General features: G+C 41.8%; 1 protein-coding gene across 8 annotated transcripts in view; it reads left to right on the top strand.

The window, feature by feature from the left end:
* Positions 1–23320, top strand: part of FMNL2 (formin like 2) — a 318758-nt gene that overhangs the window by 198787 nt on the left and 96651 nt on the right. For all 8 annotated transcript variants that reach the window (XR_004969607.1, XM_036320780.1, XM_036320775.1 and 5 more), the window contains exons 3-4: positions 14511–14591; positions 19504–19580. Coding sequence is in view for 7 of the 8 variants with exons in the window: in XM_036320780.1 (XP_036176673.1) it covers positions 14511–14591; positions 19504–19580 (158 nt within the window). In the remaining variant the exon portion in view is untranslated. The remainder of the gene's footprint in view (positions 1–14510; positions 14592–19503; positions 19581–23320) is intronic.

Raw genomic sequence — 23320 nt, 5'->3', positions numbered from 1 at the left:
GTCTTTGCTGTGGAAGGCTGTTTTTGTTTAATTTTCATAAAATAGAAAAGCAGCTTTTTGGAAGTTTTCCAGCAAGTGGTTGAGCTGGCACTAACAATTTCTGTGTTTCAAAATGTACCGCAATGGTTTGGAAATTTTTTTTTTTTTAATTGTCAGTGTATGACCTGGATCACCATGTCATTGTGGCTCTCTTCATCAGCCCATTCATCATTGAAATTGTTTCTCGAGTGCACACTCGGAAGAGTGATGTGCTCGCTCCGGCCAGCTCAGTTGGTTGGGTGTCCTTGTGCACCTAAAGGTGGCTGGTTCGGTTCCTTGTCAGGGCACATGCACAGGTTGCAGACTCAGCCCCGGTAGGGGCTGTGCAGGAAGTACCCGATGTTTCTCTTTCTCTCTTCCTTGCCCTATTTTATCCATAAAATAAAAATCAATAAAATAAAAATTCTTTAAAAAAGAAGAGTGATGTGCTATGACTATAGTGCTTCAGAAAACATAATGCTGAATCTTTCAAAAGAAGATATTGAAAAAAGAATAAGACATCATCTCAAAAGAAAATTCTGCAAAGACAGTATACAGCAGAGAGCTTTCAGTCCACATATTCTCCCCTACTTACACAGAGCATTGATTGTAGGTCTTGATGAACTTGCAAGTAAAACGTTCTGAAGGAAGTTATTTTCGAAGCCATTGAGGAAATGAAAGTGCCTGTGGTCTTTATCTCTGCTGTGGTAGGAAAATAGCATTTTGATTTCACTTAAAGAGCAGAACTATAAATTGGTTTGGATTTCTAATTAGAGTGCAGGTGTTGGGGGTGAAGGAAGAGAGGAGGAAAGTGAATTAGAAATATGCTTTGGGTTCGTAAGAAATATGCAGGGGCAGAGACTGAATGGTCTCCATGAACATGGTGGATACTAGCTGTTTGGACAAGAGCATGGCTGGCAAACAAGGTACTTGAAGTACCCTCGTTCGGCACCTAGATGGTTGTTATCCTTCTTGACACTGCTAGTGCTCTTCCCGGGAACTAGATACAACCGCTCAGCTGCTGATGTGTGTGCTCATAGTCTCAGATATAACTTCTCAAGTGCATCTAAAACCCTATAAAATAAGCACTCGTCATAGTTTGGGTACCAGGCTTACTTATCTCTGTTGCAACCAGGAGATGGTCCTCAGCAATGACCATTTTCAAGGAGCTGCTTCCACCTCCCTTCTCAGCCCATCCTCGTCAGGTATCGTGTAGAATAGAACTTGATTTAAGGAGTCATTTTGACCATGTGGGTTGACAGATTGAAACTATCGTTGGCTTAATCTTGTAATCCGAAGATGAAAGAAAAAAAAGACACGAGGCTGCTTAGAAGAGGTGTGTGCTTGTGTATTTATTATGTTAAATTTGAAATTATGGCCGAAACCGGTTTGGCTCAGTGGATAGAGCCTCGGCCTGCGGACTGAGGGGTCCCAGGTTCGATTCCGGTCAGGGGCATGTACCTGGGTTGCGGGCACATCCCCAGTAGGAGATGTGCAGGAGGCGGCTGATCGATGTTTCTCTCTCATTGATGTTTCTAACTCTCTATCTCTCTCCCTTCCTCTCTGTAAAAAATCAATAAAATATATTTAAAAAAAAATTTGAAATTATGGAAGATCTAAGCAGAAATTATAAAATACCCAACTGGACTTGGTTTAAGGTTTAGGTTTTCAGGTTGTTAGCATACCCTGCTTTGGTTTTTATGTTTTAGAAGGTAACTTTTTATACATCTAGGAAACTGGGATGAGTGTTGAGTTAGGGGAAGTAGGGAGGATTGAATGAAGATGGTGGATTAAGCAAATTCTCATGAAATGATAGTGAAGATGCAGTAATTTGCATTTCCCTAATGATGTTGGGCATCTTTTTATGTGCTGGTTTGCCATTTGTGTATCTGCATTGTTGAAGGATTTATTCAAGTCTTCTGCCTATTTTTTAAAGTTGGGTTGTTTATATTATTATTGAACTATAGAAATTAAAAAACATATATTCTGGATACAAGTCTCCATCAGATGTATATTTTGCAAATATTTTTTCCTGTTTCATGTCTTGCCTTTCATATAACAATGCCTTTAAAGAACAAAGTTTTTCTGATGAAGTCTAATTTAGTTTATCTTTTATTTTTTTAAGTGGGTCTTGCATTTTTGTGGCCTAACAAATCTTTGTCCAACCTCAGGTCACAAGGATGATCTCCTATGCTTTCTTCTAGAAACTTAATGATTTTGGTTCTTATGTTAAAGTATGTGGTCTATTTTGGCAAAGGGGTGTGAAGTAAGGCTGGGGATTCACTGTTCCCCCCCCCCCCCCCCCCCCCCCGTCCCCTCCTCCATATCTTTGTCCAGCTGTTTCAGGCATTTGTTGAATAGACTGTCCTTTTTTCATGAACTACCTTAGTACCTGAAAAAAACAAATTGTGAGGCCTATTTTTGTACTCTCTCCTGCTCCACTGATCTTTATTTCTCTTCTTTTGTCAAAACAAATATAGCACTGTTTTGATTACTATCTTAAATAAAGGTAGTGTGAATATTCGTTGTTCTTCTGTAAAATTACTCTTGCTATTCTAATTTTTTTTTTGCATTTTTATATGAATTTTAGAATCAGCTTGTCAATTTTTAAGAAAAAGCCTCCAGGATTTTGATTGAAGTTGCATTGACTCTTTAGATCAATTTCAGGAGAACCGACATCCTAGAAATATTGACTCCTCTGATCTGTGAACATGGCATCTTTATTTATTTAGGGCTTTAATATCTTGCCTGGAGTGTTTAGAAGCTTCCCAGTGGGTAGGTCTTGCACATATTTTGTTAAATCTATCCCTAAGTTTTTCATTATTTTTAGTGCTATGTTAAGCCATATAATTTTAAAACAAAAGTTTCCAATGGTTTGTTCCTAGAGAAATGCTGTTTTTGAATGACTCCCACCACTTCATCAGTTCCCTTATGGAAAAAGGTGTGGTTTATGCTATATCACTGCATTTTCAAAACCAAGTTATACCGTTAAACACCATCTTAATGGTTTCTGTACTGTAAACAGCACCGTAAGTGTTGAAGTTGAGTATTCTGAGCTTGGTTCTCATGTTTAAGTAGATGTCGAAAGCATGTGGTAAGGGTATGGTTAAGATCTGATAACTTCTCCCTATTTTCAATCCTTATGTTCTCTTCATAAAGGTGCTTTCTTTATATGACTAGGCACTTGTTGACTTTAGTGGAAAGCCTCTTCCTTCTCTACCTCTTCCCATGTTCCCTGACATGTTACATTATGCTCTTCACAAATATTAGTGTTCATTAAGTTCAAGCAAGCATCTATGGAAGTTCTGAAAATTATACCCATGTATTTGCATGTTGTTAAAATTGGGGCAAATGAAATTTCAGAGACTCTAGTTAGTATAATTGTCAGAAAAACCATCAAAATAAGAGCTTGCCATTCTTTCAAATTCTACAGTGATTGAAAAATATTATAGCTCTTATCTAAATCTTGAACTATCTAAGATTTCTATCTTAGGTTTCTATAAGAAATCTAAGGCTTATTCTGTCTTTGTGTTTGTTTCTGCCTTGATCAGGATCAGAACTTGCTTATTTTTCTTTTCCTCCTCCATGTTTTGTTTGTATGATGCTTGGTTAGCTCAGGGGACTTTAAAGATCTTTCGAAGTGTGTTATTCTTGTTTGGAAGGCATCCTTAAGTAAGATTTCTGGAATTGTAATAAAAATGGGAGGAAGGGTTTCATATTCCCATTTTTCATGTGAAGAAACAATGATGTGTGTTTGTACCCCTTGCATTTCTACAGAAACAAGTACTCCCCAGAGATTTTACACAATTTTCCTGAAAGCATAGGCTGTAACTGTGATTTTATAATGTAAGTCCCTATCTTTAAATGTAACTGAAAATCTTAAGTCTTTGCTTATGAGGGATATGCATGTTCTCTTTGTAGACTGAGTAAAGAGAAGGATATACGTGTCCACAGTAGGAAGTACAATCAGAAGCTTTAATGGACAGAGAACCTGCTTGGGGAATTTAGGAAAATGCAGACTCCTGAGCACTTGATGACTTGGGTCAGGAGAATTTTTGCCATTTAGCAAGCATCCTCAATTGCTTTAGGTGCAGCCCTCTGGTCATGGGTACTTTAAGAAATGCCAGTCTAAATGAAGGTAAAGCTTTAGCTTTTGAAGACAGAAAATAGATTTGAAGATTATCAGAAGGCTTTTCCAGTATAAATCTGACCTTCCGTCACTCTATACAGCTCTTCGGTCCTCATTAACAGTAACAACTGTACTTACTGAACACTGCTCCATGTCAAGTAGTCACAGTTCTGTCTTTTCTTAGGACAACATAAGATAACAGACAGATTTTATTAGTATGACCTCCTTCATACAAATGCAACAAATTCAATTAAAATGCTTTTTAAGTTGGGAGAATGATGAACTAGCAATAGGATTAAAGAAGTCCAATTCATATCACATATTAGAGAGTGAATTATCAGATGTTATGATTAGGAAAGACCTGTTGAACTAGAAGAAACTTTTGTGAGTCTAAATAAAGGCAATTATTTGGAAAACTCTCATCAAAAGTTATTTTCAGTCTGCGAGCTATAATGGAACACTTGGAAAGTTGTCCTCTCTGCTCGGACTAGGAAAATGATTTCATATTCAGAGCTGAAGAATGCTTCTCTAGGCGCTCCAAGAAACTATGGCTGAGGAATGAATCTGACATGCTGATTTTTCAAGTCTAGTCTAGTGCAGAAATGGCCAACTTGTAAAGTTGGGAATGAAGAAAGGAGAGTGATGCAGTATTACCCATATGCCCTTTCACTATTCAAAACTCCTTATTGACTCCCTGTCCTACGCATTAGCCTATTATTTGACGACTGCCAGTGCCCTTTCCCAGTTACCGTTTAGATTCTTTGTGCCATTAACTTTCATAAACTTTATTACTGGGACGCAGCTGACCCCCTTGAAGATCCTAGCACATGCCCCAGGCTTTTCTACTTTCATTCCCATGTGCCCCCATCTGGAAAACTCCTCTGTCTCCTGCCTCTCACACTGTCCCAGGATATCTATATGCTGCATGTCCTTCAAAACTCAATTCCAAAGCTACTTTCTCCAGGGATGTTTCTTTGATCATCTCAGTTGGAAAGAGCCTTACCTTCCTTTGAACTTCCAGAGGATCGCATATGGTTCTGATCATATTCTACTTTGTATTACAGCAATGTCTGCTATATCTCAGAGATGAGATTTAATGTTTTGGAGTTGAATTTGTTTCATTTTGTGCTTTTTATAGAGCGTCTTGCATAATGTGTTCTGGATGAGTATAAGAATAAAAAGACAAACATTTTTTTTTTTTACCTTGGTGTTTTTCACGTGGGTGCCTTAGAAACAGGAGACTTCAATGTGATAGCAAGATTTAAGATGCTCAGGGACGGGGCCTTATTTAGCAAAATGTTTCATCCAATAATAACCACAGGGACTCTTCTAAATAGGATCACAGCTGGCACTAGCTGCCTCTGGTAGTTGTTAGACAAAATTAGAATCCCATCTGAACTTGCTTTGCTTGCTATCTATTGTCGTAAGTAGGTAGAGTCTTAATACTTTCCCTTCATTTCCTCTAAATTGTCCTCATACTTTCCATAGGTGGGGCATTTTGGTGGCCTCTCTGAAGCGTCAGAGTGTTTTGAGGGAAGAGCGGCATGGAATATGCATTCCCTTAGGACTTTGGTTCTCTCTATTTCTTGCGGGGGGGGGGGGGGGAGGAGGATCTAGATCTGTTTGTGTAAAATTTTTTCTATTTGTGGAAATTGTTAGTTTTGTGAGGGCTGAGATGTCATGGCTTCCCTTAGGCCCTCCTGCTTAGGAGCCCTGACTCTGGTCTTGGCACCTCCGCCCAACGCACTGTTCTTGGCCTCTGCTATTCCATATAAATCATTTCTGTCTGTATGCAATATTAATGCCCCTTTGTCTGTTCTTCTCCCTAGTACTATGTCATCATTTCCCATTTTAGAGGGTAAACTCCTTGAGGACATGGATGATTCCAGTTAACATAGCTCTGAAGAGCTTTTAGGACCAGGTTATAGCCTGTGAAGTAGAACTCACTAATGGCAGTGATCCTGGTTGTGATTATGGCCCGTTTACTCAGCCTTGGAAAAGGAAGCCCAACCACTTTCAACTTCTAGGAGGAAAAATCACTCAAGTGTAGTGAGCTTATTCAAACCCTTTGAATTTTTACTATCTAAGGTGAACTATTACAGGATCAAAATAACAAAACATTAATAATGGCATAATAACGGTGACATCTAATTTATCCCTAAGCAATTCTGAAATAGAGCCAGTGACCCTGTGGCCATCCCAGACTGGGAGAGAAGCTCAACAGTGAGGGTGTCCCCCATGAGATACCCATTTTATAGTGAGACACCTGACAATAAGAGACTTCCTTATTTTCAGGTGTCTCACTATAATTTCTTCCTTAAACCTAAGATTATCAAGGTCTAAGATATATTTAAGTGAAATCCTGTTTGATTTTGGCGCTGCTTATCCAAATATAACTTATAGAACGGAAATGCTTGTAATATGTTTGGTGTAAGTCCAGCTAACATCAAATTAACCTCAATTAAGTAATTTCTCATGTAATTATACACACAGGTAGAGAAAATGCAAAGGATTAGAAATGTTTTGTTAGGTGAGTGGAGTGTCCAATCCCAGTTCTTTATGCAGAAAGGCTTTCAGTGACAGACTTTATTAGATTTAGGTGGAGAAAGGGGGGCATGGAGGGAGGGAGGCCCCAAAGACACGGTTCAGCTGGTTGGAAAGAATTGCCAGTCTGTGTCTAATAGAAAAGGCCATGTTATAGCATTGCCATTGATTAATTTCCTTTATTGTGACTTTGCCTAATTAACTTAGTATACTCCTGTCACAGCCCCTTCTGTTAGTTCCTTTAAGAATGGCCTGAGGTCCTGGCTGGTGTGGCTTAGTTGTTGGGCTTGGTACCCTGTCCCCATAGGTTGACTGGTTCAGTTCCCAGTCAAGGCACATGCCCAGGTTTCAGGCTTGATCCCCAATAGGGGGCGTGCAGGAGGCAGCCCATCGATGTTTCTTTCTCTCCCTCTTCCTTCCTCTCTCTAAATAAAATCAATAAAAATATATTTATTAAAAATAAAAAACCAGAATGGCCTGAATTTTTGTTTTTGTGTCCCCCCCCCCCCCCAAATAAACTCTTATAAAAATCCTCTTTAAACAAACAAAAAAAGAGTGGCCTGGTTTTCATTTCGGGTCGTGGTAGACTTGAACCCTAGTCATTAAGTGGAGTCCATTCAGTGCTTTGTCTTTTCCTTATCTGCGGGCCATGCCTGTGTTTAGGCTGCCTAACCTTCCCCATGGCTGGCGGGAGGAGGCTGGGTGTGGGGCGGCCCATACCAGCCTTAGCAGATTGAGTTAATGAGAAATGCATAATAATGAGAGGCACTAGGCAGTTTCAGAGCCATTGGAGATACAACACAGGCTTATCAGCAGATGTTCTTTAGCTATGACATGAGTTTGGCTGGCTTACTTCTAGCACAGGACCCGCTGGCTGTATGCTCCATACAGTGTTTACAATCTCTTTGCGTACTTTTAAACTTTAAAAACTTACCCTTAATTTATGAGAGAGGTGACTTGTATATGACATTTAAAAGAAGTTTAATTCTTTGAACATTATTAAAGACTGTGTGCCAAATATTTGTCTACATAAGGGGGACTCAAAGAAGAAAACATGTTTCTGCCCTTTTAAAAACTGTATCAAAAGCAAGATGAGCACACATTCTAGTGTGGTGAAAAGAGCAAGAATCAGAGACTCAGAAAACCTGAGTTTGAACCCTTGCTGTGTATCCCATGTCTGATTGAAGGCAGTCATTTAATTTCTGAGTCTCGGTTCCGCCATCTGTATAGTGGGTTAATCTTGACTTGACACCTGGGAGGCTTGAGTGAGCTAAGAAGTCTGAAGAATATAGTTAGATGTATTATTAAAAGACTAGAGGCCCGGTGCATGAAATTTGTGCATGGGTGGGGTCCCTACGCCAGGCTGGTGATCAGGGCCGGGCCAGAGAGGAAGCCATGGGCACCAGGCCAGGTGTGGAAGGAATGAATGCCGGACACTGACGCCAACATCATTGGCGCCCGCCAACATGCAGTTCCCCTCCGACCCCCCTCCTTCCCTCACTGCCATGCCACCACTATGGCAGGTGGGCAGCAGGCTGGTCGGGGCTTGCTGGCTGGGGGGGGAGGGGGGGGGGCGCGGGACAGGGCACGGGAGGTTGGCTGCTGGCCCTGAGGAGGGAGCCGGTCCTCAACCCCTGGGAAAGGGGCCGCATCTGCCGCCACCCACCCCCAGTTCTCTGTTCTAGCTCGGGGGCCTGCTGGCTGGGGGAAGGGATCGTGGGAGGTTGGCCAGCTGGGGGAGGTTGGCTGTGGGAGTGCGCTGACCACCAGGGGGCAGCTCCTGCATTGAGTGTCTGCCCCTGGTGGTCAGTGCACATTGTAGCGACTGGTTGTCCAGTCATTCCAGTTGCTTAGGCTTTTATATATATAGATAAGTTAACCTTTGAGAAACAGAAGTGCTGCCCCAGATAAAAAGGTAATTGTGTCCCTGGGAGTGCATAAATAAAGTCACTGTTAGCAATGACAAGACATTTTCTGATTATTACCAGAGAAATTGAATTTCTAACACTCAAAGTAAAATATTTGCAAACGACACAGAAGCTTAATGAAGTTCTGATTTTAAGGCTTGTTGTTGCGCTCTCTCTCCTTCTAAGCTCCTTCCAGTGCAATCTGTGATCTAGCATGCCTAAATGTTTAGAAATGTCTTTGGGCTCTTTTTTGTGAATGCTTATGGGGAATGATTAAAAACTCCAGAGCAATTTTTTTTTTTTCTTATCCAGGAACATTTTTTGAATAAAGTTTGATTACACATGGAGATTAGTGGCAAGAGGTCAGGATGGTGGTGATGCTATATTGACATTTTGAAAGAAATTTGTATTTTATTTTTTAATTTTGATATATTTTTAAATTATATTTATTGGGGTGACATGGTTAATAAGATGATATAGGTTTTGATTGTACAGTTCTATGATATATAATCTGTATATTACATTATCTGCCCTCTACCCAAAGTTATATCGTCTGTCCCCATATATTTGATTGACCCCCTTTATCCTTTACTACCCACCCTTCCATCTGGTGACCACCATACTATTGTCTGTGTCTATGAGTTTTTGTTTTTCCTGTTTGTTCATTTGTTGCTTTCAGTTTATATCCCACATATGATTGAAATAATAAGGTTCTTAACTTTTTCTGACATTTTGCTTAGCATGATATTCTCAAGATCACCCAGGTTGTTGCAAATGGCAGTATCTAATCTTTTCTTGTGGCTGAGCAGTATTCCATTGTTTATATGCACTGCATCTTCTTTATACAGTCTGCTAGTGAAGGACACTTGGGTTGCTTCCATGTCTTCGCTACCATGAATAGTGCTGCAATGAACATAAGGGTGCATATATCTTTGCAAAGGAGACATACAAATAGCCAACAGATATATGAAAAGATGCTCCACTTCCCTAGCTATTAGGGAAATGCAAATCAAAACTACAGTGAGATACCACCCCATGCCTGTTAGAATGGCTATTATCAACAATAGCAAGTGTTGGAGAGGTTGTGGAGAAAAAGGAACCCTCATTCAGTGCTGGTGGGAATGTAAACTGGTACAGCCACTATGGAAAACAGTATGGAGGCTCCTCAAAAAATTATGAATAGAGTTACCATATGACCCAACAACCCCACTTCTGGGTACCCACCTGGAAAATTAGAGACTTGTATTTTAAAGCTCTTTCAGATGCTAAAAAATCCATATTAACAAATCACCATAATTAAATAAGTTCTCTATCCCTAAGAATAATATTTCTATATAATGTAACTCAGGTTGAGGACTTAATTTAATTAAGCTACCCATATCAATGATGTTGAACAAGTAGGTAAATAGTTATTGAAATAGCATGTGGGTGATGAAACATTTGGAAGTGAGTGTGATGGAAAACTGCCATCCAAAGCAATTTGGGGTTTCAATTCAAAAATCTAAAATTCTAATATTTAGAGAAAAAACATTAATTTAAGTAAGTATGATGTCACTAATCTATACAAAGCCCTTCCAAATAAAAAATGTGTGTTGGTAAGGTGCTGACATTCTCCAGTGTATTCCCCCCAAATTTAACTTTTGTTCAAATGGCTACATTGAAGAGACGGAAAGATTTGGTGGGGCAGATGCTGGATTTATAGCTCAAACTGTAGTTCCTTTTGAGATTATAGAAACAACCTTAAGTTTCAGGACAATGATTGGGGCTTTGTATTCTTCTGCCGTACAGTTTTATTTGAAACCCTGGATGCAGGCCGAGTTTTCAAGAAGTAACTGTGATATAGACCTACTGTATTTTAAGACTTCAGGCTTCTTTATTTTATCTTTCTTGAAAATAAATTAATAAGTTTCTCAAACAAGTGAAAAATGTGCCTAAAACACAACAGCAAATACTAATAAACACAGTTGAAAAAAGTATGAGTGTATTAAATGTAGACCTTGTCCATAGTTTCAGGGGAATAATGATCTAATCTAATAAAAGAGAAACATGCAAATTGACCGTAACTTCGCTACACTCACAAGTCATGCCCACCAGCCAATCAGAGCGACTATATGCAAATTAACCCAACCAAGATGGTGGCCGGCAACCACGGAGCTGGAGCAAGCAGGAGGCTTGGTTGCCCCAGCAATGGAGGAAGCCAAGCTTCCTGCCTACCCTGGCCAGCTGTGGCCTCCACTAAAGGCAACAAAGTTTCAATTATAGAAGATAAATAAATCCCAGATACCTGCTTCCATCCAGCCTCCACTGGGAGCTTGGGTGGCTGGGGGCTGGGGCCAGCCTGCAAACAGCCATCAGCCCCTCACCTAGCTGGCCAGGCACCCCAGCGGGGACCCCCACCCTGAAGGGGCTGTGGCCAGCCTGCAAACAGCCATCAGCCCCTCACCCAGGCTGGCCAGACACCCCAGGGGTGACCCCCACCCTGAAGGGGCTGTGGCCAGCCTGAAAACAGTCATCAGCCACTCACCCAGGCTGTCCAGGCACCCCAGCAGGACCTCCCTCCCTGAAGGGGGTGTGGCCAACCTGAAAACGGCCCTCAGCCCCTCACCCAGGCTGGCCAGGCACCCCAACGGGACCCCTACCCTGATCTGGGACACCCTTCAGCACAAACCAGCCAGCCCCCACCCATGCACCAGGGATATAATAAAAGGGTAATATGCAAATTGACCCTAACAGCAGAATGACTGGGAATGACTGGTCACTATGACACACACTGATCACCAGGGGGCAGACACTCAATGCAGGAGCTGCCCTCGGTGGTCATTGTGCTCCCACAGGGGGAGCTCTGCTCAGCCACAAGCCAGGCTGCCAGCACAGCAGTGATGGTGGGAACGTCTCCTGCCTCCTCAGCAGCGCTAAGGATGTCCGACTGCAGCTTAGGCCTGGTCCCTGCTGGCAAGTGGACATCCCCCAAGGGCTCCCGGGCTGCCAGAGGGCACAGGCTGGGCTGAGGGACCCCTCCCCCCCCGAGTGCACAAATTTTTGTGCACTGGGCCTCTAGTAAGAAAATATTTGCAGGACCAATAAAAGTGCATACAGGGGTGGGCAAAAGTAGGTTTATAGTTATAATACCAATAAATACAATAATTAATAAGTAATAATACAAGAGTAAACAGTTTCACCTACTCACAGCTGTAAACCTATCTTTGCTTGCCCCTGGATTTGAGAAAGCCTTTCTGAGTCACCCCAATTTTAAACAGGAAGTGGAGAAAGATGCCCTTACTGACTATCAAAAATGGGATTCACTAACTGAGTGAATGTCAATGTTTTATGTGCTACTCAACCTTATTTATTTATTTTTAATCCTCACCTGAGTATATGGAGAGAGAGTGAGAGCGAAAGAGAGAGCAAGAGAGAGATATGAAAGAGAACCATCCATTGGTTGCCTTCATACACGCCCACTGGGGATTGAACCCGAAACCTGGGTATGTGCCCTGATGAGGAATCAAACCCACAACCTTTTGGCATATGGGATGATGCTCCAACCGGCTGAGCCATTTGGCCAGGGCAACCAGATTTTACTTTTAAAGGAATACGTATGGCTCTTCTGGTATGGGGACTTTGCCTAAAAGAACATAAATTAGAAATCTGTCAGCAATTGTCCACAGATTCATATTTCATGTCCTCAAGCAGATACTGTATTAGCCAGAGTTAGAATTCCTTGAGGTTATGTTAGGAGCCTTCTATTTGGAAGTAATTGGTTGCTATAGAAGAAGGGAGCACAGCTTTGCATTGTCATAGGATTTTTAACAATTTGAATGATTGGATTGTTAAAAAGCATAAGTTTTATTATATCCTACTATATCTCTGGCATCAGCTGTGGTTACACGCAAGGTTGGAAATAGTAACTAGTTAGCTGTCAGTCAACTTTTCAGATCAGAGCTTTTTGTGATTTTTTTAGCCTTCAGCTGGGCTGCTGCTGAAAACCCAGGGCGGTTGGATTCCCTTTGATTCATTACCTAAGTGATGGTGGTTTTAAATTAATAAAAAGGACTATACAGACCCATGATGACACTCAAGATGTTTCTCCCGGTAGAAAATTTGGGGGAACAATTAGGAACAGTATGCTGGTCTTTTTATGTTAACAGCTTTGTTGCAATATAGTTGATATACTATAACATTCACCCTGATCATTTTTTAAGTAGAGGGGAAATATTGATAGATGTCTCGCTATAAGCTACTTCCTTCTATTTTAAAGCATAATTAAAAGTATATACTTACACTAGTAAGATTACCTTTTTGGTAATCGTAAGATGATCTTTAACATTTCTGAATCTTAAGCGAGCAAGACTTGAGTGGACTGGGAAGAGTATCCCTGTGTTGGAGAAATAGAATTCTCATGGGTTATACAAATGCTTAAACATCCTGGCCAGTGTCAGTGTTGGAAAATACTAAGACATTCCATTGAGGTGTAAGCAATAATCAGGTTTAAAATAATTACTAGGAAAAACATCTTTTGGGGTATAGGTAGGGTAGACTCTGATAAGAATTGTCCTGCTTTCATGATGAATCTTTGTGTTTTTTTTCTGTTTAGAGCTGATACACTATTTAAACTTTTTTTTGTGTGTGTCAAGTATAGCATATGTACAGAAGAGGTTGTGAAACCCAAGAACAGCATAACAAGTAGGATGAAGCCAAGCACCCATGTACTACTTCGGTCAGGAAATAGAACATTGCTAACCTCTCAAGGAATACTTCATATTTCCCTTCCCCCACCTCAGTCCTCCAGCTAGTCATCTACCTCTCTCTCCCTCTCTCTCTCCCTCCCTCTCTTTCTCTTAAACACACACACACACACGCACACACACGCACATGCACATAAATAAAACCATTAAAGATTGTTTAATTTTGCCTGTTTTGTGTAAATCTGTAGTAAATGAAATCACGTGTTCTTTTTGTCTTAACATCAGCTTTACAGGTCCCATCTGTGTAGGAGCATGCAGTGCATGCTGGGTAGCTTATTCATTTTCATTGTGGTAGTCGGTTGAATGAACATAGTATAGGTATTTATCCATCCACTTTTTAGTTGGTGGGCATTTGGGTTCGACCCAGTTTATTACTACTGCTTATTGTGCTGCTTTGGACTTTATAGTCTATAAAATCCAATACGCATGGGCATGAGTTCCTCGAAGTGTAGTCCCTCCATTCACAGCATCAGCATAAAACTTGTTAGAATGCAGATTCCTGGGCCCCACATCAGGTCTATATTCAAATAGCGTGTATATATACTAGTAAAATATGCTTATTTCAATGATTGTGGTTTTGCTTAAACTATTTTTGGGTCTTCTAGTTTGGGCTGCCTTGGGAGCCCATTAGCGATCACACCCATGGGTATACATACACGCAAATACACGCTCACTCCAGCCTCTTAGCAATAGACTCTTTACTCGTTTTTGAAACAGAGAAGTTTTATCGAGTTTGAGTCAAATTTTTGTTTTTTCCCCAAAGAATTAATATTCAAAAGAAGATTTGCTAACATTAAAGATTTCAAAAGAATATGCAGTAGACTGAGGACCTGCGAGAAGAGGATGTGGTTACAGGTTGGGCAAAACATTATTCCTGGAATGAGAGCTGCAGAGAAAGCAGGAGAGACTAGAGGAGGGTAGTGTGGCTTCAGATCCATTTGTACTACTGACACTTGTGTTACCTTCGGGAAGGGCCGAATTGCTCTGAGCTTCCGTTTTCTCCTTTGCAGAGAGGACAACATCATTAGAATATAGTGATGATTTGCAGGGCCACGTCCATTCAGTGGGTGCCTTTCAGCCTTGGCTCAGCATCTGAATCTGTTGGAACATGGCTGGTTGTCATGCCTTCATACATGCGATATTTTTACTTTATTTTTGTGCTTCCTGCAGGAACGGTTCCAGGTGAAGAATCCTCCCCACACATACATTCAAAAGCTCAAAGGCTATCTGGATCCAGCTGTAACCAGGAAGGTAAGAGGGATTTATTTCCACTCTTTGTTACCGCTTCCCCATGAGCAAGCAGAGTCCTCTGCACTGGGGAGACCTTCCTTTCTCTGCACTGTAGCCCGTGCCAGGGCCTCCAGGAAAACAGTCTAGAGACGAACATGAGAAGACAAAGGGAGAAGCTGTCCTTCTCACTTGAGGGTGTGTTTAAGAGTGCTTTCCTGAGGAGAGAGGCCCTTCCCTCTGATGGCCATTAAGGCACTGCCATGTGCGATTACACAGGCGGCAAGTGCAGTGCAGAGGTGTGGGGGCCCCAGGAAAGCAGGCCCCGCAGCGGCCGACTTGTCTTTCATGTCTGGGTGCATGTCCAGAGACCTTGAAAAATCACTGGGCTTTGTCATCCCAGCTGTGCTCTCACATCCTGTGTTGATGCTTTTAGCAGCTTCCCCGCCCCAGCCCTGCCCCTGGCCCCAAGAAGGTGAGGAGAGAATAAGCTGACTCCATTCTCAACAGACGCTCCCCTTTTATAAACAAGCCCTGCTTTGTGCAGCCACACAATTGGTTTACACTGATGCCTCGTGGTCAGGCATGCAGCCTGGCACAGCCCTGCAGGCCTGGGGCAGGCCTGGGATGTCTAGGGGCAGAGCTGTCCCTGCTAAGATGGGTAAAGGGCTCTTCTGCAGCGAGCGCTTGTTTTCCGGTTGACCTACTGCAACTCCTGCTTTCAAGACTGCAAGGAAAATATCTGGAGCTGAATCCCCTCTGTTGTTTCTGCGTGTGACCCATGAGAGAAGAAAGGCACGCTTTTCCCAGTTAGCCACTGTTCCCAGGGCTCTTGGCTGTTGTATTTTTTAAAAATAAATAAAAAACGTCCTTTTTCTTTATTTTTTTGCTTTCACTCACCCCCCCATCCCCACCCCACCCCCGCTTTTCAAAAAAAAAAAAAAAAAAAAAAGCTAAGCAAAGGAAAACAGCTATTATTTCCTCTTGGAAGTTCATGGTTAACATGCAGGCAAGCGGAAATCACATCTCGACATGATGATGAAATGGATGTAGACCTGTGCTGTCGGCTAGACGCCATATGGACTTCAGTGACACAGCCTCGTCTTCTGAGAATGTACCTGTCAAAGTCTCATAGCTCCCCCTCCCCCCCCGCCCCAAATATGGCACACACAAGTTTGTTTTTCTAAAGAGCTTCTGTCAGGCCCCCTCAATGAGACAGCTGCTTAATTCTTTGTTTCATTCTTGTTTGTCTCCTCCCCCAAGGACAGAGCAGCCTCAGCCATCAGATTAGAGGGGGCTAAGTGAAGGCACACCCATATGCACAGAAAACAAGCAGAAGGCTCCAGGTGGTTTCCTGGGCCATTTCTTTGCACAGGGGCAGCAAGCTTCTCCTTTAGAAACATTTCCAGGTATCCCCAGGCTTACACACCTTCAGGCTGGATGCTCAGGCGTTAGGCACACTCACGCCGAGCTGAGCATTGCAGAAATGCCGATGTCTGTCCTCAAGACTGAGAGCTTCCCTCACACAGAGTATGTCCCATCCTCAAACAATTATTGAAACATTTGTCAGATTCTGAAAAGAAAGGAGAAAATACGTGAACTCCCAGAGAGCTTCTTAGACTCCAGCCCCAAGCCCCACAGGGAGGAAGGTGCTGGGAAGGGAGAGGGGGTTCCTCCTGGCATGTTCGAGCTCTCCTTTGGAACAATTGCTTCTGGGTTGAGGCAAAGAATATAAGACACACACACAAAAATAACTAATAAGCTGCTCAGAAAGTGTTTTACTCCCTCACAAATAATGATAAAGAGGCCCAAGATAATCGATGTCTGTTTGGCTGACCTCAGTCTCTGCCCCGGGCCCTGTGTGTCCAACTGAATGGCCTTGTTTGGTCTGTGCCTCATCTTTCACCATCAGTCATTGGGGGCAGAAAAAAAAATAAAATGGATGTTGGATCCACCATCCCTGCTGCTCCGATTTCTGTCAGGAGCTGGCAGGAGGAAACGATCTGTTCCACTCAACGTAATTGTCATGCTTACAGCCTAGAGAAAAGGAGATTTTGTTTGGAATAAGGCATGGCTTTCAGTTAAAATGTGTTTAAAGTTCTCAGTTGTAATATGGGAGGGGGAAACAAAAAGATTTCAAATCAGGGCCAGATAGTCTAGGCCCAGCCGTCTTCCCTTAACTGCATTCAGAGTCCTCGGGTACTTCGTTCATTAAGCTTTTGTTCATCTGGAACACAAGGTACTCCATGTGCTGTCTTCTGAAAAAAATTCTGAAATATATTCTACTTAGATTTTCTTCTAAATAGTTTTAAACCCTCCAGGGCAGGAAAGGACGAGCCTAAATTAGATATCTCTGGGATCAGAACTCTCCAAACCAGCCTCCTCATTTCATACCAGCCAGTGCTTAGTCCATGCTTTGGAGGTGGGAGGGGTTGCTCGCGTCTGGCATGGGAGAGGCCACAGACCAGGAAGAAGGGAGTCTGGTCCTCTGTGATGGTAATATCTGTTGCCTCCGTCTCCAGGGCTCAGCTGTCTCCGTGGGCCCATCCCCACGCTGTACCTTATTCTTAGGGAGAGGCCGAGTCAGGGGTGAAGACTACAAGTGATGGTACCCTGCTCCTTTTAGCTGGTCCCCACGGGCACACGATTTCTCTTTTAAAGCATTCTGCATCCATTGTAGAAGTGCAGAGTGTTCGCACTCACTGTTTATGTGTTTAGTGAAGTGGGTGCCAAGCCTCTCTGTAGTCTAGAAGTCAGCTAAAAATCAAACAGTTCCCGAGAGAGTACAGTACAAGGGCAAAGTCAATTTAGTTTCACCTCAGGTGTTATGTAGTTGCCAAAGTGTAGTGCCTACCATAGTAAATGGCGAGTAAATGCTATCTGCTAGTGTCCTTCCCATTATCTGATAGTGTTTTGATATATGCCACTTAGTCCTTCAGCAGGTTTTCTTTTATACTCCATTATGTCCTCCTTGCTTCGCTGCGTGCCCTTATGGCTGACGATGTCTGGAAGAGATGACCTTGACCCGAGGAAGCGTGAGGCAGAGTTGGCCGGCAGAGGCCTCAGGAAACCAGTCAGAACTGTGCCAAATGCATAGCCAGGAGCACTGCATTGTCTTCTGAAGGCCACAGGTGTAGGCAGCCCAGGACTTATGACTCTGACATGGGATGGCCCCTTGGGAGCAGCCAGCACACCTGGAAATGGTGCCCTCAGCTGCGTGGCCATACGTAGACCCCCCTCATCAGCAGCCCTCAGTGCTGGAGAGCTCTGCAGGAAGCAGTCGGATGCCCCTCCAAACTGTAGATGCTGCTGCCATTTCTTAGGCCTTTCTTGATAAAAGAGGGGAGTGTCATGCTTTCTTCATTGCATCGAGGATGCTTTTATTTCACATATTCTTCTGTACCTACATTCTAAAAACCCAAAGTCTTTGGGGTGCTTTAGGAATGGCAACCAGGGGGATCTGGGAGACTTTGCTTCCTTGGTGCCCTGGTGAGAAGCAGTTGGAGAAGCAAAGGGCCGTCAGAAGAGAAGAGAGTGACAGGAGCCGCCCATACTGAGCAGGGTTCCACCTGGCTCTCCCCACCCCCTTCCTCCTGTCCACACTTTCTCCTTTCCTTCCTCTCCTTGCACACCTTTGCCTTTGGAGCTGGATACCCCTATATACCCTGCAATGATGGCGGTAGACAAGGCTTTCTAATATCCTGAGTTAGAATCCTCAAAGCCTTTTCCCGAGAACAGTGTAACAAGACGGTGGTTTGGACCTACAGGAAGGAAAGCAGAGGACTCTTCTTAGAAGACGTGGCACATCAAATGTCCTTCCAGAGTGGCCCAAGACTTTAGTCATTGCAAATAAGTGCTTCTGTAGGAAATGGTGTTCCAAAGAACTGCTGTGCTGTGCAACCCAATGAATCCTTGGAGGTTATATAGTGTTGAGAGGATAGAGAGGTGAGCACATTTACTATCAGAGGAGGATTCATTGAAGAAGAAAGACATGAGGGAGTTCTGGAAGGATCGTTGGGGTTCTAGAGGCATGGGAATGAGGAAGAACATTCCAAATGTAGAAGGGAGGTGCTTCAGAACAGGGACCTTCCACATGGGGGCTCGTGGGCGGAGACAACTATGAATGTTTATTTTTGGAAATGTTAGGTCATGCAGAAAGGAGTTAACATAGCAAGCCTGAGACTGCTACCTTAGAAATACCTGCTTGCAAGTTTGGCTTCTGGTTGTCAACTGGGAACTTGAATTTTGGGAGAGTTCCCACCATTCCCTGATCAGAATACTCCCGGTGCCCAACTTGTTTAAGCCAACAATATGGTTTATGCCGAATGCCTCTTTTCCTTCTGGGAGGCTGGACTTAGGTATGTGCTAGCAGAGAGTGCCCAAGTGACCCACCCTGCAATGAAAACCCTGGGCACCGAGTCTCTAATGAGCTTCCCTGGTCGACAGCATTTCACAAATACTGTCACTTGTGACTCCTTTGGGAGAAGACTCTTGGAAGCTTGTATCTGGTTTCCTCCAGACTTCACCCCTGGTATCATTTCCCTTTGCTGATTATGCTTGGTATCTTCCTAGTCTAATAAATCCTAGTCATAAGGACAACTGTATGCTGAGTCCTATGGAATCATTGAAACTGGGATGATCTTAGGGACCCCAACACATAAATATATTGGTGACTATTGTATTTCGGGGTAGGGGAAAATAATATACTTACTTAATGCCACTTAGTACATGAAAATAAGTAATTTTTCCCAATCCTTTTGCATCAGCTGATTTTCATGATGAGAAAAATGTGTGTGCTTTGCAAAAAGAAATGCGAGAAAAGCCCACTTCAGAAGCAGAGCTATTTTCATATCGTGTTAAACTTATTACAAGTAAGCTACAGTTTTAGCAGTTGCTAAAATATGTTTTGTGAGAATATGTGTTTCTTGAATTATAGAAATTCAGACGGCGTGTTCAAGAATCCACACAAGTGCTGAGAGAACTGGAAATTTCTTTAAGAACCAACCATATTGGGTAAGTGTGCCCATTTAATATTTAGCTCCAAGGCTCTTTGGACACTTTACAAAGTGACTGTGTCATACCTGAAGAGTTAAGCTTCCTTACTGTTCATTATAAGCTCGGAGACAGAGGTTTAGGTGGGTGGAACCTGTGTTGGCACTTGAGTTTCTCACAGTACAAGGATCAGTAGGAGCTGGACAGACAGTCCTAGATTTGGGATATTTATAACCATGGTAAAATTCTTTGCTTGGATGTAGTAGTAAGTGCTTGGCAAATTAGGAACCCCCAACAAGTAATGCAGACAGATTCTGGAAGATCTCCGAACCTTCATGGGCGTTCTCTGAGCTGGTTGTTTGAAATTGCTCCGTTCTCCTTTCCTCACTTCCCACCTTTCTGGCCAGAAGGGGACAGAAACTGGAGTGATGTCACCTGATACACTTCATTGTACACAGATACTTGGCTCTGCGTCTCTTCTTCCTACACCTCAGATTCTCAAATTTTTAGGACCAGGAAGTGTAAATCCACTCTAGAAAATAAAGTTTGAGGGATCTCGGTGCTAAGCATTTCTGAGTTTTCATGCAACAACATGGTTGCTTTGCCTCAAGCAAGTGCAACTTCATGGCATTCTCACATATTCCTGATGGCATAATTCTAGAGTACCTTAAAATAAGATGGTTTATCTGCAAGGCATATCCTATTTTATAGCCTGAGTTCTTCCTAAAATTTTTGTTTAGTTTCCAGCAAGTTTTTTAACCCTCTAGGCTTTAAATACTTGAGTTTTACAATAAGAAAATCTTTTAGGATTTTTCCCTTTGGCATTCTTTGCAGGTCTTTTGGAAATGAGGTTTTTACATATATATTATTTTATAGTTTTACAGAGTATTCTGTAAATTAATATATTACATAAGTAACAGCTTACTTCTACTTTAGACTATGTTTGCTGTAAGCCATTCAAGTGGTTAATTTTCACAGTTATTTCAGAATAAGCTTTTGTTATTGTTGTTAATCCTCACCCAATGATATTTTTCCATTGATTTTTTTTTTTTAGAGAGAGTGGAAGGGAGGGGGAGAGACAGAGAGAGAAACATCTATGTGAGACATACACATCTATTGGTTGCCTCCTGCGCATGGGTCAAGCCTACAACTGAGGTACGCACCCTTACCAGAACCCTCAGTCCCTGGTCCAAAGCTCTATCCACTTAGCCAAACTGGCTAGGGCAAAATAAGCTTTTTTTTAAATGGCATAAATGCAGGGTTAGAATGTTCATTTCTTAAAGGATAACTCTGCATGTTGTTTCCTTGAAAATGAAATATTCAAAAACTGAACCAATTCTAACCTAAAGTTGAAAATCACCTTCATCCCAGAAAATGGGCTGTAGAGCAGTGGATCATAGAATCATGATTTAGAACTGGAAGAGAAATTAAGGATTACCTAGTTCCTCATTTTACAGATTAGAAGTTTTAAGGACCAGAGAAGGTGAGTGACTCCCACAAAATCTACAGCTGTGGAGCCAGGTGCTTTGGTTCAAAATGCTGTGTTCTTTTTCTTATGTTGCCTAATCTGGCAGCCCTTTCCCTGAAAGGAAATAGGATAATCAGGACTCTGGGATCAAAGCAATGAGGCTTGTCTATTGGGGGTGAAAGTGGTGGTAAGTTAATATAGTTGGGCATCCAAGCTTAGGAAATTTACATACTTTCCAATATTTGTGGATCAGGAGCTAGATTCCATTTGGTAAGGTCCAACCCTATACTGTTGGCACCACTTCTTGACTGAATGATCTGCAGCCAGGATTTCTACAAATTGTCAAAAAGCATTTCTTCGGGCATTGCTGGAATAATGTGAAATTGACCATCAAATACCAAAGCAAGATGATCATTTCCAATACAAAGTTGGCTGAATAGTAGAGCCCTGGTTGGGTTGAAGCCAGTGCAAATCTGCAAGCAATTGGAATGGTTTGTTGTTTAGGATGCTGTGGGGGTGTTGAAAGATTCTTACGTTTCTTTCATCTTCTCCAGCTGAAGTTTTTTGTGTTTATCACCTATCTGAGGCACTCTGAAAGCTTTGGCTTTAGCAGCAGAAAAATGCATGGAGGTGCATTGTCTGTCTGTATGCAACCGATTACTGGCATAACCTTATACGGATGAAACCACACACCAGGATTTTGACCTGTCTTGCCTGACCTGAAAACCCAAGCCTAAACTGACTCTTCACTATGGAAACTAAGCAGCTTGAATTCATTTGGCTGGAAAATTTTCTGAAAAAGTTACTCAATGTGAAAGCAATCAATCAATACAATGAGGAATTCTTGGAATACAAGATGCTAAATAAGGGATCCATAGATTTTATTGTACTCTTTAAGGTACCATAATAGAAAGGTAATTGGGTGCCTATTTGCCTTATGAAAAGAAATATGTTAGTTCAGATTTTTGCTATTTGTTACTTGATCTAGGTAAGTTATATAAACTCTCTTTACTTACCATCTGATCTAAGTTAACTTCTTACCTATAAAATGAGGATAATAAAACGCCATAGGCATATTGTAAGGATCAAATGAAATAATTCACAAAATATCTAATATAAAAATGATCTAATATAGGGTTTAATACATAGTAATTACTCACTATATAACTGTTGTTTGTTATGCATATTGAAAATAATATTGTATCTAATAATAATTCAACAATATTATGTAATATGTCCCCAAGGAATTCCATGCAGAGAATGTTGCCTTCCTTGTTTAAAACGACCCTGACACCTAGGAGATTGTTGCTTACCAGAAATTAAAAGGAAGAATTACATTTAAAATATATTGTCTTAAAAAAATTATTCTTGGCACATACTTGCATTTCAAGGTTAAAGGCTAGGGCTTTGCTGAGATAACATTCCAAGCTATAGCTTTGCCAAGCAAAGGGTTTGTTCTGAGTTTTGATGTTAACCTAAAACTCTATAGATGGAGTAATCTTCTGAAAAAGAAAATTAATTTTCTTTGAGCCAAACTGAAGTAAGAATTGGACTAGAAATAATCGCATTCACTTACTCTTAAGAGTTATAATAATAGAGAAGAATTGGATTATGACTTATCCCAGCTCTTGAAATGACTTGGAATACCCTTGAAAGGAGCCACAAATATTAGAACACATTGGCCGGGCAGTGTGAGTAGGCATATGTTGTGATGTTTTGGATGTCAGGGTGATAAGATTCAAGTGGCCGCAGTAGTGGTGAGCTGGATAGATTTACGGGCTGTATTCCATGGAACTGAGATGTAGGCTATCTCTTCTTGCAGGTAATTCATTTTAGTAAAACTCCTTATTATGATAGAAAATTAATTCTCATCCTGAGTGCAGTGACAGAAATTCTGAAAGATGATCAGTTCATTTTATTTCATTGGGGGTGTTGAGAGAATGAGGTTGTGAGGGGAATGTCCTAGTGGGCAGGTTTGTAGAAAGAGGGGGGGGGAGTGAGGAGGTGCTCAGTGATATCCTCCCTCCTGGACTTTCAGCTTTTTTTGTGAAGAAGCAATGTGGGCTGGGCCAGGCCAAAAGAGCTGGTTCTAAGAGGTATAAAACACCTATGGGGTATGTGTGCATCAAGCACATATGGTTAATTCATTCTTAGATGGTGCTTTTTGGAAATTTTCAAGATCATAGTCATTTGGTCATGTATTAAGCATTGTATTAGGCACATTAAATGTATTATTTATTTCTTACAAAATCTTTTTATTGTTGCCTTTTACCTCTGAACCTTCATTTTACAG

Source organism: Myotis myotis, unplaced genomic scaffold, assembly GCF_014108235.1.
Source record: "Myotis myotis isolate mMyoMyo1 unplaced genomic scaffold, mMyoMyo1.p scaffold_m19_p_8, whole genome shotgun sequence".
NCBI classification, from domain to species: Eukaryota; Metazoa; Chordata; class Mammalia; order Chiroptera; family Vespertilionidae; genus Myotis; species Myotis myotis.
This window is presented reverse-complemented; position numbering and strand designations above follow the sequence as displayed.